The sequence below is a fragment of the Gymnoscopelus microlampas genome, assembly GCF_963454915.1.
Source record: "Gymnoscopelus microlampas genome assembly, chromosome: 3".
NCBI classification, from domain to species: Eukaryota; Metazoa; Chordata; class Actinopteri; order Myctophiformes; family Myctophidae; genus Gymnoscopelus; species Gymnoscopelus microlampas.
The window spans coordinates 45,123,816-45,140,344 of NC_139940.1; the positions used below are offsets into that span (position 1 = coordinate 45,123,816).

General features: G+C 41.8%; 1 protein-coding gene across 1 annotated transcript in view; it reads right to left on the minus strand.

The window, feature by feature from the left end:
- Nucleotides 1–16,529, minus strand: part of ascc3 (activating signal cointegrator 1 complex subunit 3) — a 293,488-nt gene that overhangs the window by 238,545 nt on the left and 38,414 nt on the right. The window contains exon 7 of the mRNA XM_084052068.1: nt 13,689–13,815. Within this exon, the coding sequence (XP_083908194.1) occupies nt 13,689–13,815 (127 nt within the window). The remainder of the gene's footprint in view (nt 1–13,688; nt 13,816–16,529) is intronic.

Sequence of the window (16,529 nt, forward strand, 5' to 3'; positions counted from 1 at the left end):
CTCCTCTCCATTACCTTATTGTATTAGTATTTTCTCTTTGTGGGTGGGCTAAACGCTCCCGTTCTCTGCATGACTGTCAAACAGCTCCTTCCATTACAATGTTATTGCCTAAAGATTGGCCGTCGAGTTTGACTCGATCCTTCATTATTTCACCTTTTTATTTTCGATTGATTGAAGGCTGAACTAAACTGAAGACAGTGCATAGCCTGTAAAAAGTAAGCCTGATGTATACTTGGTTTGCATGCCGGACTGCCGGTTTCGTGCACCGAACATAGCACGTCTACAAGCTGACAGCGCAAGGCGTTGTACAGCTTGTAGATCTTCTTTTCGTCCCTCGTAGTGGCAGAAGAACAAAGCTCCTGTTTTCGGCACGTCAAGCGGCATCGATCCACTACAAGGTTGTTGCTTAAAGACCGGCTGTTAATACTTGGGGTGCCAGAGGTTTATTAAAAAAATGTACGTTGAGTGCCAGGATTTTTAACCATTTTTTAGGAGCCGAGATACAGGCTTTTGAAGTCATAAGTTAACCAGGAAGTGGATTGGAGTCTAAATCTTCGGAAAATGATATCTCCTGGTGCTGTGAAGGAAAAAAAATAAATAAATTTGAAAACATTTTTTTTTGAAAAAAAAAAAAAAAAATCAAAAATTATTTTTTTTCAAAAAACGTATATATACGGTTTTGGCACTCCACGGTTGTATTCCCAATGTGTTAAGTGTGACTCAATCCTTTTTTTATTCAACCTTTGTTTTTTTTCCCCCTTTATGTGTTGAGGGTTTCGCAATGAGAGCGTCATGCCGATCGGACGGCTGTTAAGTTATGCACCCGGACGGATGAAGACGAGGCTAAAGCCCTTTTCCTTGCCGCTAGGCTCTCTCTCTATTTCTGTCCTCATTTTAATACCTTTCATGAATAAGAGACGTGATGAAGTATTATCTCATGCTAATAGCTGCAAAGCCTGGTGTCGTTAAGCCCGGCATACCTCGAGGTCTCCGCGGTTGGTCTGCTCGCCGCGGCGTGAAAAAACCTGAACGCCTACGCAAATAAAGAGCTGGAGCCTATACCTGCTATTCAGTCGTGAAAATGTGCTTTCATGGGTTTAAACCATTTAGACCGGGAACGCATCTGTGTCATTTTAATATTTCTTTGGCTATTCAAAAATAGCAGATATACAAGCTCATAGCGCGGCACCGAGTGCCGCGCTATGAGCTTGTAGATCTGCTATTTTTGAAAAATCGTGAAAAATATCAGTGGTTCTCAAACATTTTCATGTCAAGGACCCCCAAAATGATACGTATTTGGCCGCGGACCCCCATCTCAAAATATGTTGTTCCAAGGACCCCCCCCCCTCAGAAGCAAAGATTTGAGTTCAAAATGTCAAAAAATATATATTCAAAGATTTGCACAAATAGTCAGGATTTTTTCAAAAATAGCAGATCTACACGTTCATAGCAGGCACTCGGTGCCGCGCTATGAACTTGTATATATCGGTTTGAATGGGTTAAACCAGCTACCTGTGCATCCCCTCGTGGGTAGGGAAGCCAAATTCACCGATTGCGTATGAGATTGTATTTCATAGGGGTTGATAGTGAGAGCAGCACCGAGGCTATGCTCGCGGTAGTGCGTCCGCCTGCCATGCAACGTTTGTTACTTCAAACACCCGCCGCAACCCCCCTACGGTGAGCCAGAGCCGCGTGTCTGTCTCCTTCTCACCGTTTCCCCTCTGTTGTCGAGATCTCTTCACGTGCGGAGGGGCTGACTCCTGTTATTCTCCCCTTCTTTAACCCATTAAGACCTGAAGCCGATTCTACATGTCTCCTAAATCTCAACAGTTTTCTGAAAAACATATGTTTCTATATCAGTGGTGCTCAATCTTTTTCATGTCAAGGACCCCCAAAATGATATGTATTTGGCCGCGGGCCCCCATCAAAATATTTTGTTCCAGGGACCCCCAGAAGCAAAGATTTGAGTTACAAATGTTCGCTTTAAAAATATATATATATTCAAAGATTTGCACACATGTTCACGATTTTTCAAAAATAGCAGATCTACAAGCTCGTAGCGCGGCACTCGGTGCCGCGCTATGAGCTTGTATATCTGCTATTTTTGAATAGCCCAAAGTGTAAAATAATGTTTGATAGCTCAAATCTAAAAATGACACAGTTCCAGGTCTTAATGGGTTAATGGGAGCCGACGAGTTGAGTCGTGTGTGAGTGGTTGGAGATATCGGCGGAGAGATAAGGACGGATAATTCGTCATTGCCGTAGCTGTCGTCAGTCAGTTTCCCCCTTTTGCACGAGGCAGCCAGGCATCAAAAGACCGGAGAAAGATTAGAAGCAAAAAGCTATCGCCTTTTCAGAATTCTTCTTGAACCGCTGCGGAAAGTCACACAAGCTTCTTTCCAGACACCTCCTCAACCACCGCCCCTCACCGCCCCCCACCATTATGCAGCCTTAAGCCATTAAGGCCTGAGGCCGATTCTTTTTTGAAAAAAACGTATGTTGCTATGTCAGTGGTTCTCAAACGTTTTCATGTCAAGGACCCCCAAAAGGATATGTACTTGGCCACGGACCCTCATCTCAAAATATTATTTTCCAGGGACCCCCAGAAGCAAAGAAATGAGTTACAAATGTTTGCCGTAAAAAATATATATATTCAAAGATTTGCAAAAATTCCCGATTTTTCAAAAATAGCAGATCTACAAGCTCATAGCGCGGCACTCGGTGCCGCGCTATGAGCTTGTATATCTGCGATTTTTGAATAGCCAAAGTGTAAAATAATGTTTTTTTTTGCTCACATCAAAAAATGACACAGATGCGTTCCAGGTCTTAAAGGGTTAAGGCATTTGGTATTCATAGGCCCTAAATATAGACTTTAATAGACTAGAGTAGCTCAGGAATCAATCATTATCTATTTGTGTGTAATTGATTTGGATGAATATTTAATCAACCTATTTGTAAATTAAGCAGCCTCCTGAGTAGTGTGGTATCACATTCTTTATTGTTTGACTGAAGGGTCTATGTGATGCATGGCCCGGGGGTTGTTACCGTGGAACTTTTGACCCGATCACCGGATACTAGCGGTACTGTGTATCACTACGGTGACATTGGAGTCAACGCGGTCCCGCCATGAACTCAGCAGGCTCGTCTTCATTTTAGCAGCGTGCAACCGAAGAAGAAGGTCTTTGTGATGTGAAGGGTGTCAGGGCTCTTTACGGAACATTGATACTCTTTTTTCCCCCCCTGCGCAGTCACTGTCTCCGTCGCTATCTAAAGGTTAATTGTTCATATTTAATCATTCTGATGTATTAACTTCCTTTGCCGCTGAAGGGGGGTCATGTTTGTGAAACTTGAAAGAGCGTCTTGAGTCGATTGATTGGGCCTGGTTTTTAATCCTTTGAGACCAGAGGATAGCATCTGTGTGTCATTTTAAGATTGCTTTGGCTATTCAAAATTAGCAGATATACAAGTTCATAGCACGAAAAAAATTGAAATTATTTTTTCTAAAGCAAACATTTGTAACTCAAATATTTGCTTCTGGGGGGTCCCTGGAACTTGACATGAAAAAAGTTTGAGAACCACTGATATTATAGCAACAAATGTTTTTTCAAAAAACTGTTAGGATTTAGAAGACATTAGAATCCCCCTGAAGATTTGAGTTAAAATGTTTGTTTAAAAAATGTATATTACATAAATGTTCTAGATTTTTTTTTTTAAATAGCAGATCTACAGTACAAGCTCATAGCATGGCACTCGGTGCCGCGCTATGAGCTTGTATATCTGCTATTTTTGAATAGCCAAAGACATCTTAAAATGACGGAGATGCGTTCCCGAATTGAATGGGTTAACTCCCTTTGCCGCTGAAGGGTAATAATGTTTGTAAAAACTTGAAAGAGCCTCTTGAGTCGATTGGGCCTGCATGGGTTTTTAAAGGCGCTCTCTGCTTCTCTGGCAAAAAACAAAAAAAATATGCCAGAAAAATGGATCTTGTTTTCTTCCCTTTTTTCAGCCTGGATCCAAACTGGGGGGTTCACGTAACACACGTGGCGAGGAACTTTTGAGAGGCTTCCTATCGCCTGTCAAAAAAAGTTCCTCTGGCAGACAGCTTTTCAGATTAGCGTTGCCTTGACAACTAGGGGGTGAGATCGGGATGGGTGGGATTTAGCCCATTAGGACCTGGGAACGCGTCTGTGTGTCATTTTTAGATTTCTTTGGGCCTTTCAAAAATAGCAGATCTACAAGCTCATAGCGCGGCACTCGGTGCCGCGCTATGAGCTTGTAACCCTAACCCGCGCTATGAGCTTGTAACCCTAACCCTAACCCGCGCTATGAGCTTGTAACCCTAACCCTAACCCTAGATATTTTTTTTTAATCGTGAAAATGTGTGCACATCTTTGAATATATATATAAAAAAAGAATTAAGCGGACGTATTTAACTCAAATATGTGGGTCCCTGGAACAACATATTTTGAGATGGGGGTCCACGGCCAAATACATGACCATTTGGGGGGGTTCTTGACATGAAAAAAGAGAACCACTGATATTATAGCAACATACGTTTTTTCAAGGTTTTAGAAGACATTTGTAGAATCCCCCAGAAGCAAAGACTTGAGTTAAAAAAACACATTTTCACGATTTTCCAAAAAATAGCAGATCTACAAGGTTGTAGCGCGGCAGATAGCCCAAAGAAATCAAAAAAATGACACAGATGCGTTCCCGGTCTTAATGGGTTAGTGTGGGGTGCCTGTCTGCTGCTGATTAGCTGCCAAATTGCACGTTTTCAGCTCGGGCACGTTGCGTTGTGTGTTTGTCAATGTACCGATACAGTCTGGGCCATTTTCTCCCCACGTCTCGCGGAGGCTGCATGATGAATTAAGGCATGCGGTTTATGAATGAAGAAAGAAATCTGCCCCGCGAGTCTCTCTCTCTCTCTCTCTCTCTGTGTGTGTGGTTGTCTGGTCTGGAAGGAAGGTCCATAAACCAACTCTAGATTTACACACTTTGGACACCGGACTGTTGGTGATGGATGGCATCGTAATAACTAATTGAACAGTTATGCCTATCGCCTTTTAATGGCATTTCTTGTTCATTATAGGTGGCATAAAGCGTGCAGTGGCGGAGGAACATGGGGGTGAGCGAGAAGGGCAAGTGTGTGTGAGAGAGGGCCTTAAAACACTTAAGCCCCGTTTTATAGTTCAGCTATTTGAAAAATAGGTGGAAAGTAACTAAGTACATCTACTCAAGGACTGTGCTTAAGGTATGTTTTACTTTACTGGAGTATTTCCAATTTTGAATACTTTTACTTCACTTCATCTCAGAGGCAAATACTGTACTTTTACTCCGCTACAATTATTTGAAATTACAAAATATACATAAGCCACTTCATCCCTATATACATTTCGGCAATTTGAAAATAGCCGATCTACAAGCTCACAATACGACGCATTGTGAGCTTGTAGATCTGCTATTTTCTAAAGATTTGTATACATTTTATACACTTAAAAACGTGTGAAATGGGACATTCTGCATGAAGAGTACTTTCTACTTTTGTACTTTTACTCAAGTCAATTTAATTTTGAATTCCGGACTTTTACTACGTAACAGTACGTATTTCTACATTGCAGCATTGATACTTTTACTTACGTAAAAAATGAGAGTATTTTTTCCACCACCGATTATCTACATTAAGCTCACACGGCTTTGTGTATAGTGACGCGATGTGAGCTTGTAGATCAGCTTTTTTTCCACCAGGGGTAGATCATCATCATCGGGCAGGGTGAAAGTGGCTAAATGGACTCGATTTGACCTCGTTGCATCGCAGAGTACTTTAGTATGGATGTACTCGCAGATGGCCAGATGGTGCGATGTTGTAAAAGTGTGTCCATTCTGTGAGCCTTTTACAGGTAATTTGCCAATACATCAGGAGCTGCAGACATGCAGCCTACTAGCCTAGTGCCCACTGTGCTGGAACATCAGCATGTATGTGTTTGCTTGCATGCTGGTGTGTGTCAATACAATGCAGGCTTACAAAACATCCCAGTGGTATGAAGGTCCTGGATGCTACATGCATGTATACTATGTACTTACAAAGGGGCGGCCATAGCTGAGTGGTTAGTGAGCCCGCCTAGGGAGCCAGAGGCCCTGGTTGCCCCAGGTTCGATTCCAGGCCAGCCCAGCATATGTGTCGACGAAATGAAATTTGTCCCTGAGCAAGATTCTTAACCCCTAATTGCTCACAGGTTCTCATTGGAAACAAGACCGCAAAGACTTTCATGAGCGACCTGTTAAAAGGAATTATCCTCACATAGAATACATTTTAGTTCATCCGGAAACACACACATCTGTGTCATTCAAAAAAAATATTTAATTTTATTATTTTTTGGAAAATGTGTGCAAATGTGTGCAAATCTTTGAGTTTGAATATATAGTTTTTAAAGCGAACATTTGTAAAACATGTTGTTTCAGGGACCTTCAGAAGCAAAGATTTGAGTAAAAATGTTGTTTAAATTCAAATGTATGTATTCAAAGATTTACACAAAATTCTAGATTTTTCAAATATAGCAGATCTACAAGCTTGTGGCACGGCACTCGGTGCCGCGCTACGAGTTTGTAGATCTGCTGTTTTTGAATGTTTTTGAATAGCAAAAGTATAAAATAAAGGTTATTATCGCTCAAATCTAAAATGACACAGTATATGTGTTCCCGGTCTTAATGGCTGCTACAGAATGCAATGCTTGTAACAACTAAATGAGTCTGGGCTGCTGCATGCCGCTTTAGCTAATTGCTCTCAATCTGTTTAGATTATGGTTGTTTTTTTTAAGTTACAAAGAGGGAAAAGGCAACATTTTGAATGGAACAGACACCTTCAATCCTATTCAGCTAACTTCATAATCAGTGGTGTAAAGTAACTAAGTACATTTACTTAAGTACTCAGTACTAAGTACAATCTGTGGGTATTTTTTACTTTACTGGACTATTTCCAATTTTCAGTACTTTTACTTCTACTCCACTACATCTCAGAGGCAAATACTGTACTTTTACTCCACTACAATTATTTGAAAACTTTAGTCACTAGTTACTATGTAGATTTTTGCCATTTTATATACATTTCGGCCATTTGTAAATAGCCGATCTACAAGCTCACAATGCGTCGCGTTGCGACGCATTGTGAGCTTGTAGATCTGCTATTTACAAAGATTTCTATTTGAAAACTTGTGAAACCGGACATTCTGCACCACGAGTACTTTCTCCTTTTGGTACTTTTAAGTACATTTTGATACCAATACTTTTGTACTTTTTCCCAACAGAGTATTTCCACGTTTGCAATATTGATACTTTTTTAAGTAAAAAAAAATGTATCTGACAGATACCTTCAATCATACTCAGCTAACTTCATAATTCCCCTCTCCCTCCCTTCCATCCCCAAACACAGCAGCAGCAGCAGCAGCAGCAGCAGCAGCAGCAGCAGCAGCAGCAGCAGCAGGGCTCATGTGGCGCGAGGGAAAGAGAGGGAAAGAGCACTGGGTCCAACATCAAAGAGACGGAGGAGGGGGCGAAGTGAAGGACAGACGATGTACATCAGAACCGTGGCAGCGGGTTATAGGGGGGGTATATACTGACGTGACCGTGTCCCAAATGTAAGCCATATAACCCGTTAAAGACCTAAAGCCAGATTCTACAAAAATGTCTTCTAAATCTCAACACTTTTCTCAAAAAACCTATGTTTCTATATCAGTGGTGCTCAAACCTTTTCATGTCAAGGACCCCCAAAATTATATGTATTTGGCCGCCAACCCCCATCTCAAAATATTTTGTTCCAGGGACCCCCAAAAAGTAAAAAATGTTTGCTTTAAAACGATGTATATTCAAAGATTTGCACACATTTTCACGATTTTTCAAAAATAGCAGATCTGCAAGCTCGTAGCGCAGCTTGCAGATCTTCTATTTTTGAAAAATTTTACACTTTGGTGGCTATTCAAAAATAGCCACCAAAGTGTAAAATAATGCTTTTTTTAGGCTCAAATCAAAAAGTGACACAGATGCGTTCCAGGTCTTAATGGGATAAAGAGAAGAGGAGCCTTTGAGATGGAAATCTCTCTGGGGGCGATGGAAGGTGGAGAGAGGCGGTGTGTCTCTTAGACACAATAGAATCTTCAAAAGAGCCTTTTGAGGTCCTGAATCTGATAGGCTTCCGGGAGAGAGAGGGAGAGAGAGCCGTCGAGAGAGAGAGAGAGAGAGAGCTCTCCGAGTCACATTTTCACCAGTTACAGACTGTAGTCTCTGATTTCTTGTATATCCTGGGGGTGTGGGTGGGAGCGATCAAATACTGTAATGGTCTTTTTAGCACTCAATAAATAACCGGATCGCCCTGACTGTAGAGCGAATGTTATTTTTAAGGTTTTGAAAGGAAAAATCTTTTTTGGAGGCTGCTTAAAAGATTAAACTTGTCTTTAATGTGGACACTGGCCAACCGCCCCCCCCCCCCCCCCCCCCCCCCCCAGCAGTTCAGTGCCAGCTCTCTCCCACTGTATTTCCTGCCGTCCACAGCTCTGTCGTGGAGGTTGTCAGGATTAGTGAGAGTTGTGAATAAGGCTTTATATTTTCCCTTGTCCCCCTGCGCCACAGTTTGCTCCCCAAGGGAGAGGCCGTTTTGGCCCTCCCTTTGGCTCAGTGGTGGAGGAAAAAGTACTCACACACATTTTTTACTTAAGTACAAGTATCAATACTGCTAATGTAGAAATACTCTAACTTTACTAAGTAGAAGTGCGTTACTGAGTAGAAGTTCCGTGTTCACGTTTTACTTGAGTAAAAGTACAAATATAATATTTTTTTTAACCCTTTAAGACCTGAGGCGATTCTTACATTTTTTTTCTAAATCCTGACAGTTTTTTGAAAAAAAAAAAAAAAAAAGTCAAGATTTTTCAAAAATAGCAGATCTACAAGCTCGTAGCGCGGCACTCGGTGCCGCGCTACGAGCTTGTAGATCTGCTATTTTTGAACAGCCCAAAGAAATCTTAAAATGAGACACAGATGCGTCCCCGGTCTTAATGGGTTAAATAAGGCTAGTAAATATCCCCATTTTGAAAGTGTGTGCCGAGAACCAACGTGTTCCTAATGCGTGCGACAACTTTATTGTCACATTAAATAAGCATGTCAAAGAGAACATAAAACGATCAATACATCTAGATAATATAATTATAGTATATACACATTACCTAAAACCAGCAAATACAGTATGTTTAGAAAAGATCCGTAGACTACCGCAACAAAGCGGGGACGCGTTCTTTCTTTACTGTGTCATGGATGTAGTTTACAAATGTCCGTCTAATGTCCATTTGATATGTGGTTTGAAACACTCGTGTGTGGACGGAAAATCAGAGATGGTTTTGGTATTAAAATGTGTTTTTTTTAACCCATTAAGACCTGGGACGCATTTGTGTCACTTTTTGATTTGAGCAAAAAAAAAGCATTATTTTACACTTTGGCTATTCAAAAATAGCAGATATACAAGCTCGTAGCGCGGCAGATCTGCTATTTTTTTTAAATCGTGAAAATGTGTGCAAATCTTTGAATATATATTGTTTAAAGCGAACATTTTTAACTATTTTCTTTGCTTCTGGGGGGTCCCTGGAACAACATATTTTGAGATGGGGGTCGGCGGCCAAATACATATCATTTTGGGGGTCCTTGACATGAAAAGGTTTGAGCACCACTGATATAGAAACATACGTTTTTTCAGAAAACTGTTGGGATTTAGAAGACATTTTGCAGAATCAGAACGTCTGGCCTCAATGGGTTAAATGAAAAGGTACGAGTGTGGATGTGGTCAAAGACGGGACATAAAGGAGGATGCAGGTGGCCACTCTGCACCTGAGAGTCCAGCTAATTTCACACTCCAGCCAATCCTGTTAGGGTCGGCTGGTGCTGGAGTCTGGTGGGTTGCTGCTTGAAATAGAGGCAGAGACGATGGGCTTTGTTCACAAACCAAAAGGTAGTGTGTTCCAGTGGTGGAAGAAGTACTCACCTTTTTTTTACTTGAGTAAAAGTATCAATACGGCAATGTAGAAATACTCTGTTACGAGTAAAAGTCCGGAATTCAAAATTCGATGCGACGCGTTGTGTGAGCTTGTAGATCTGCTATTTTTCAAACATTTTGGTACTTTTACTTTTTGTCCTTTAAGGATATTTTGATGCCAATACTTTTGTACTTCTACTCGAGTAACATTTTTAACACAGGCCTTTCATTTGTAACAGAGTATTTTTTAAATCGTGGTATTGCTACTTTTCCTGAAGTAAAATATCTGAGTACTTCTTCCACCACAAAGGAAACAAGCCTTTGGGTTTTTGCACTGCGTGCTGCTGAACTCTTTTAAATTGTCAATAAAATATTCAATCAATCAATCAAAAACATGTACAGACTAAATATCGTCCCTTGTATCCTACTGACTCACCTGCCAGTGAGGAGCCCCCACCAGGAAGACGTAGGGCCTTCGTCCCACTCCTCCCGCTCAACACTCCCTGCTGACAGGCGAAGCCCCCCCAGCCCGAAGGAGTACAGGACGTGCAGTGACCAATATATCACCGCCCGGCTTCCCTCCCCGAACACGGGCCAATTGTTTTCGCATAGACGCCCGACAAAGCCGGATGCACCACGGTGGATTCGAACCCACAACCTCCGTGGTGGTGGGCAGGGACTTGACCACTGTGCCACACTAAATATCTTAACCCATTAAGACCTGAAGCCGATTCTACAAATGTTTTCTAAATCCAACAGTATTCTGAAAAAACGTATGTTTCTACATCAGTGGTTCTCAAACTTTTTCATGTCAAGGACCCCCAAAATTATATTTATTTGGCCCCGGACCCGCATCTCAAAATATTTTGCTCCAGGGACCCCCAGAAGCAAAGATTTGAGTTAAAAATGTTTGCTTTGAAAATATATATATTCAAAGATTTGCACACATTTTCACGATTTCTCAAAAATAGCAGATCTACAAGCTCATAGCGCGGCACCAAGTGCCGTGCTATGAGCTTGTACATAGCCAAAGTGTAAAATAATGCTTTTTAGCTAAAATCAAAAAATTACACAGATGCGTTCCAGGTCTAAATATCTTAAACGTCAAACTTCTTCAAGTTCAGCAATTGCCATCAGTTTGAAATAAATCTCACAAATAACACTGCAGTAGAAATATGCCTACACTGCAAAATCCTGACTTTAGATCTAACTCTGAGTTAGATCTAACTCTACTTCTCCCTACCTCACCATGTAATAGAGTACAGATAGAGTACAGAAGTCCTGACGTCACTCGTCCATCCCCTGGTTCGTTAAGTAATTTCGCTATGGAGAATAACATTGCGTCATCTTAGAATCGTCTCATATAAGAATTGTGGTCCAAATTTAAACAAACAGTCAGGGAGGTGGCTCTGTATCGTTTATGATAGTCAGTCACTCTTATTTGAAACAGTCTGCTTCTGGCGAAAATGTAACTAATTTGTCGGAAGTAACATTAGCGTTTTCTCACCGCCAGTTGATGCGTCATATCCATAAAGAGTAAAACCGCCGGGGCCATTTGTTTATTTTTGGAACCCAGTTCTTATTTGAGGCGATATTAAACACGTCTATGGGAATTCAGAACGGGGGGGAAAAAACGCGACCCAGGTAGGATGTGTAAATTACGTCAGACTTCGGTGCTCTATTGTTTTTAACTTACAAATGTTCTGTTATGGTTTTATTTGTTGATGTTTCTGTGTTTTATATCTGTATGTGTCTTAGTGTCAAAGTTGGCATTATACTGTAGCTTTGTCACCGCTTGCCTGGGCCGGGCCGCCAAGATATCCGATCGCCTGACTGCGTGAGCCTACAGTATGTCTTTTAACCACCTACCTAACTAATAACATAGCACCTAACATAGCACTGCCTTTTCCCCCACCTTGCCTGACAATAAGAATCGACGTTGCGACTCTTTCTTTCCTCTCATTTTCCTCTAACAGATGCAGTAATGAGCCTTTCAGGGCTCTCTCCTCTCTAGTTCTAAGAGACTGGGCTATCGATTACAACATCAAAACCCCACAGCTCTCTGAGAGATCCATGGGGATTGGGCCGGGGCTCTCCGACAGTAAGGCTGCTGTTGTAGCGATTAACCCGTTCAGACCGGGAACGCATCTGTGTCATTTTTAGATTTCTCTGGCTGTTCAAAAATAGCAGATATACAAGCTCATAGCGCGAGTGTCGCGCTATGAGCTTGTAGATCTGCTATCTTTGAAAAATCATTACAATTTGTGCAAATATTAGATTTTTTTTTAAGTGGACATTTATAATTCAGATATTTGCCTCTGGAGGTCCCTGGAACAAAACATTTTACAAATGTTCGCTTTGAAAAATACATATTCAAAGATTTGCACACATTTTCACGATTTTTCCAAAAAATAGCAGATCTACAAGCTCATAGCGCGGCACTCGGTGCCGCGCTATGAGCTTGTAGATCTGCTATTTTTTGAATAGCCCAAAGAAATCTTAAAAAAACAACGACACAGACGTGGCGTTGTTCCCGGGTCTTAACGGGTTAACATCTAAACATGAATCGGCAACCCAAGGGGTCGTGACCCCGCTGAAGGAACAGACCAGACGACACATGCCCCCCCCCCCCCTTCATCCCCGTTGACCCTTAAGACTTGCATTAACAGGCTCTTGTTCGTTCGTTCTCCCCCCCACGAGAACTGCTCTGACAACTCCCAGGCAAGCAAGCAAGCAAAGCCAAGCAGCTGGCGTGGGAAGAAAGAGAAACGCGCGGAGGAGATGACGGGATTAGGTTTGACTTTGAAATCTGGAGCAGAGTCGCTCGCTGTTGCGGCCCTCACACAGCAGGGAGAAACATGGCAGACACGCGCCCGTTTGAGCCAGAGCAGTTGTTACATGAATGAGAGAAGGGATATGTCTACGGGTAATACATAAATGATTATTCTCTCTGTTTGGAAAAGAAAAAAAAAACGTGTTCGGAAATTTATGGCATTCTGGTATTCCTCGTGAAAACACAGAGGCGTGATTATCTTAACCCGTTAAGGCTCCGAGGTTTCCGATTCTACGAAATGTCTTCGAAAACGGGTTTCTGGGAAAAAACGTATGCTGCTATAGCAGCGGTTCTCAAACTTTTTCATGTCAAGGACCTCCAACGTTATATGCATTTGGCCTGCCGACCCCCATCTGAAAATGTTTCGTTCCAGGGACCGCCCCCCACCCAAAAGCAAAGTTTGAGTTAAAAACATTTGCTTTAAAAATATATATATATTCAAAGATTTGCACAAAATGTTCTCGATTTTTCAAAAATGGCAGACCTACAAGCTCATAGCGCGGCACTCGGTGCCGCGCTATGAGCTTGTAGATCTGCTATTTTTTGAATAGCAGATATACAGTATAAAATAACGGTTGAAGTGGTTACACAGACGCGTTTCCCCCGGTTTCAACGGGTTAAGGCAGAAATATGACCTTCTCTTCAGCCTTGAATATACAGTGGCCTGGGCAACAAAAAAAAAAACATTGTTTTTAAATTGAGAATAAATCATGCCTCGTGGCTTCATCTGCGATGCGAACGTGTGAGTGTGAGTGTGAGTATTATAAAGTGGGTAAGAGGTTGTCATGGAGATGACCCTGTTTTTGCCAGAGGTGGGGGGGGGGGGGTGCCGTTGCCTCTCACCTGCCAGGTGGCCGCCGCCGAGCCGGTCGGCGAGGGGGACGGAGAGGAGAGAGTCCACGATGGCCGCCCTTCGCTGGAGGAGGGTGGAGATCATCTCGAAGCCCTCCGGGCCCAGCAGCTCAAACAGCTGGAGGGAGAGGAAGGAAGAAGAAACCAGGGAGGATGAGCCAAAAAATAAATAAAATACCGCACACAGCGGTAAACAAACACACGCATACACATCCTATGGTTTATCCCATTAAGACCTGGAACGCATCTGTGTCACTTTTTCGTTTGAGTAAAAAAACAACAACATTATTTTACACTTTGGCTATTCAAAAATAGCAGATCTACAAGCTCATAGCGCGGCACCGAGTGCCGCGCTACGAGCTTGTAGATCTGCTATTTTTGAAAAATTGAGAACATGTGTGCAAATCTTTGAATATATATATATATTTTTAAAGCGAACATTTGTAACTCAAATCTTTGCTTCTGGGGGGTCCCTGGAACAAACTATTTTGAGATGGGGGTCCACGGCCAAATACACATACATTTTGGGGGTCCTTGACGTTAAAACGTTTGAAAACCACTGACATAGTAACATACGTTCTTTCAAAAAAACTGTTAGGATTTAGAAGACATTTTGTAGAATGGGAACCTCAGGCCTTAATGGTTTATAGTATACCCCCCCCCCCCCCCTCCCGAACGAACACGGCGTTCGGTTGCCAAGAACGAGCACCTGGTAATTACCATCCAGCCTGGTACAGAATATGCTCTGCCGCTTAGCCTCCCAAACACAACCACCTGGCACTTAGCATGGTGACAGAAAAGAAGAACAACGACAGAGAGAGAAGGAGGAGGGGGAAAACGGCGACACACACAAAAAAAAAAGAGCGAGAACAAGAAAAACGCAGGGTATGCGATAACAGAAGCCTGAGACAAAACAGAAGCAGAAGAAAATTATACGCTGAGTGGAAGGCTGTGTGTTCCTCTAAAACAATAGCCTGGTATCATCATTGCAGGTTTGCTCAGCTGGATCTTTTTCTAAGCAGGGACTGATACTTGCAGGTGGTAATTGAAAAATAACAGGCCCGCGGGCCCGGGTACGTAATTTTAAATTATAACAAACATTCACATTTGTTTTTCTTCCCCCCTGGTATCAAGAATTTGTTCAGTGCTTGCCAGTGATGGAAAGTAACTAAGTACATTTACTCAAGTACTGAATTTAAGTACAATTTTGAATTATTACTGGAGTTTTCCAGTTGTCAGTACTTATACTTCTACTCCACTACATCTCAGAGGCAAATATTGTACTTTTACTCCACTACAATTATTTGAAAACTTGAGTTAATAGTTACTTTGTAGATTTTGATTATTACAAAACATACAGTACAGTAACCACTTCAACCATATATATATATTTTGGTAATTTGAAAATAGCCGATCTACAAGCTCACAATGTATCGCATCGCGACGCATCGTGAGCTTGTAGATCTACTATTTTCAAAAGATCTTTTAGACCTATACATTTTATACAATTGGAAACTTGTGCAATGGGACATTCGGCATAACGAGTACTTTCTACTTTTGGTACTTTGAGTACATTTTGAATGATACCACCACTTTTGTACTCACTCAAGTGAATTTAAAATTCCGGACTTTTACTTCTAACAGCGTACTTTCTACATTGCAGTATTGATACTTTTACTTAAGTAAAACATTTGAGTGCTTTTTCCACCACTGGAATTGTGTTCAGCGCTTGCTTGGGGAAGATGGAGGACTAGAGTTTGCTCTTTCGCTGGGTCTTCTCTGGGGGATGGATGGCAAAAGCCAACCCCTGCGGGGGGGACTGGAGGAACACATGCACTTTGATGATGTCAGGTCAGCTGTCGCCTTTGTTGGGGTTACCTTTGTTTTCTCTCTATGGCGTATTATATACATACTCCCCCATTCTATGAGTCCCTGTGAAATGTTTGATGTTGTTTATTATGGTCTGTTTATAGATTCTGTGTGTGGGTGCGGCTGTGAGTGCGTATGTTGTTTTTTTTACCCACCAAAAGAGAAGCTTTTATGGGCATCCATGAATTCTGTCCTTGGGAATTGATTGAAAAGTTGAGCATAAGGTGAGGCCTACTGGGACTGAGTGACAAGAGGACCTTTTTTTCTATTAGATGACAACCACCGAAATGAGCCTCCCAGCAAGCCTTCCTGTAACTAGGGTTGGGATTCTTCAGGAGTTCAACGATTCCGGTTCTTTAACGATTCGATTCCATAACGGTTCCCTGGTTCCAAATGGACCCTTACAGGTCTGTAACTCTGAGAGTGTACAAATGGAACCAAATGGACCCTTACGGGTCTGTAACTCTGAGAGTTACAGACCTGTAACTCTCTAGTTTTCTGAAAATACTAATGTATCCGTGTCAGTGGTTCTCAAACGTTTTCATGTCAAGGACCCCCCAACATGATATGTATTTTGCCGCAGACCCCCATCTGAAAATATTTTGTTCCAGGGACCCCCAGAAGCATCGATTCGAATTAGAAATGTCTGCTTAAAAAGATATATATTCAAAGATTTGCTAAAATGTTTGCATTTTTTCAAAAATAGCAGATCTACAAGTTCATAGCGCGGCACTAGCGGTGCCGCGCTATGAACTTGTAGATCTGCTATTTTTGAATAGCCAAAGTGTAAAATAATGCTTTTTTAGCTCAAATCAAAAAGTGACACAGATGCGTTCCAGGTCTTAATGGGTTCAAATTAAACATTTTGAGAACCACTGGTATAGCAATTGTATAGCAGACGTGAAGTCCACATACCAGCTCTGACAGAGTGATGAAAAAAACGGTTTCCGGAAACGGGTTACA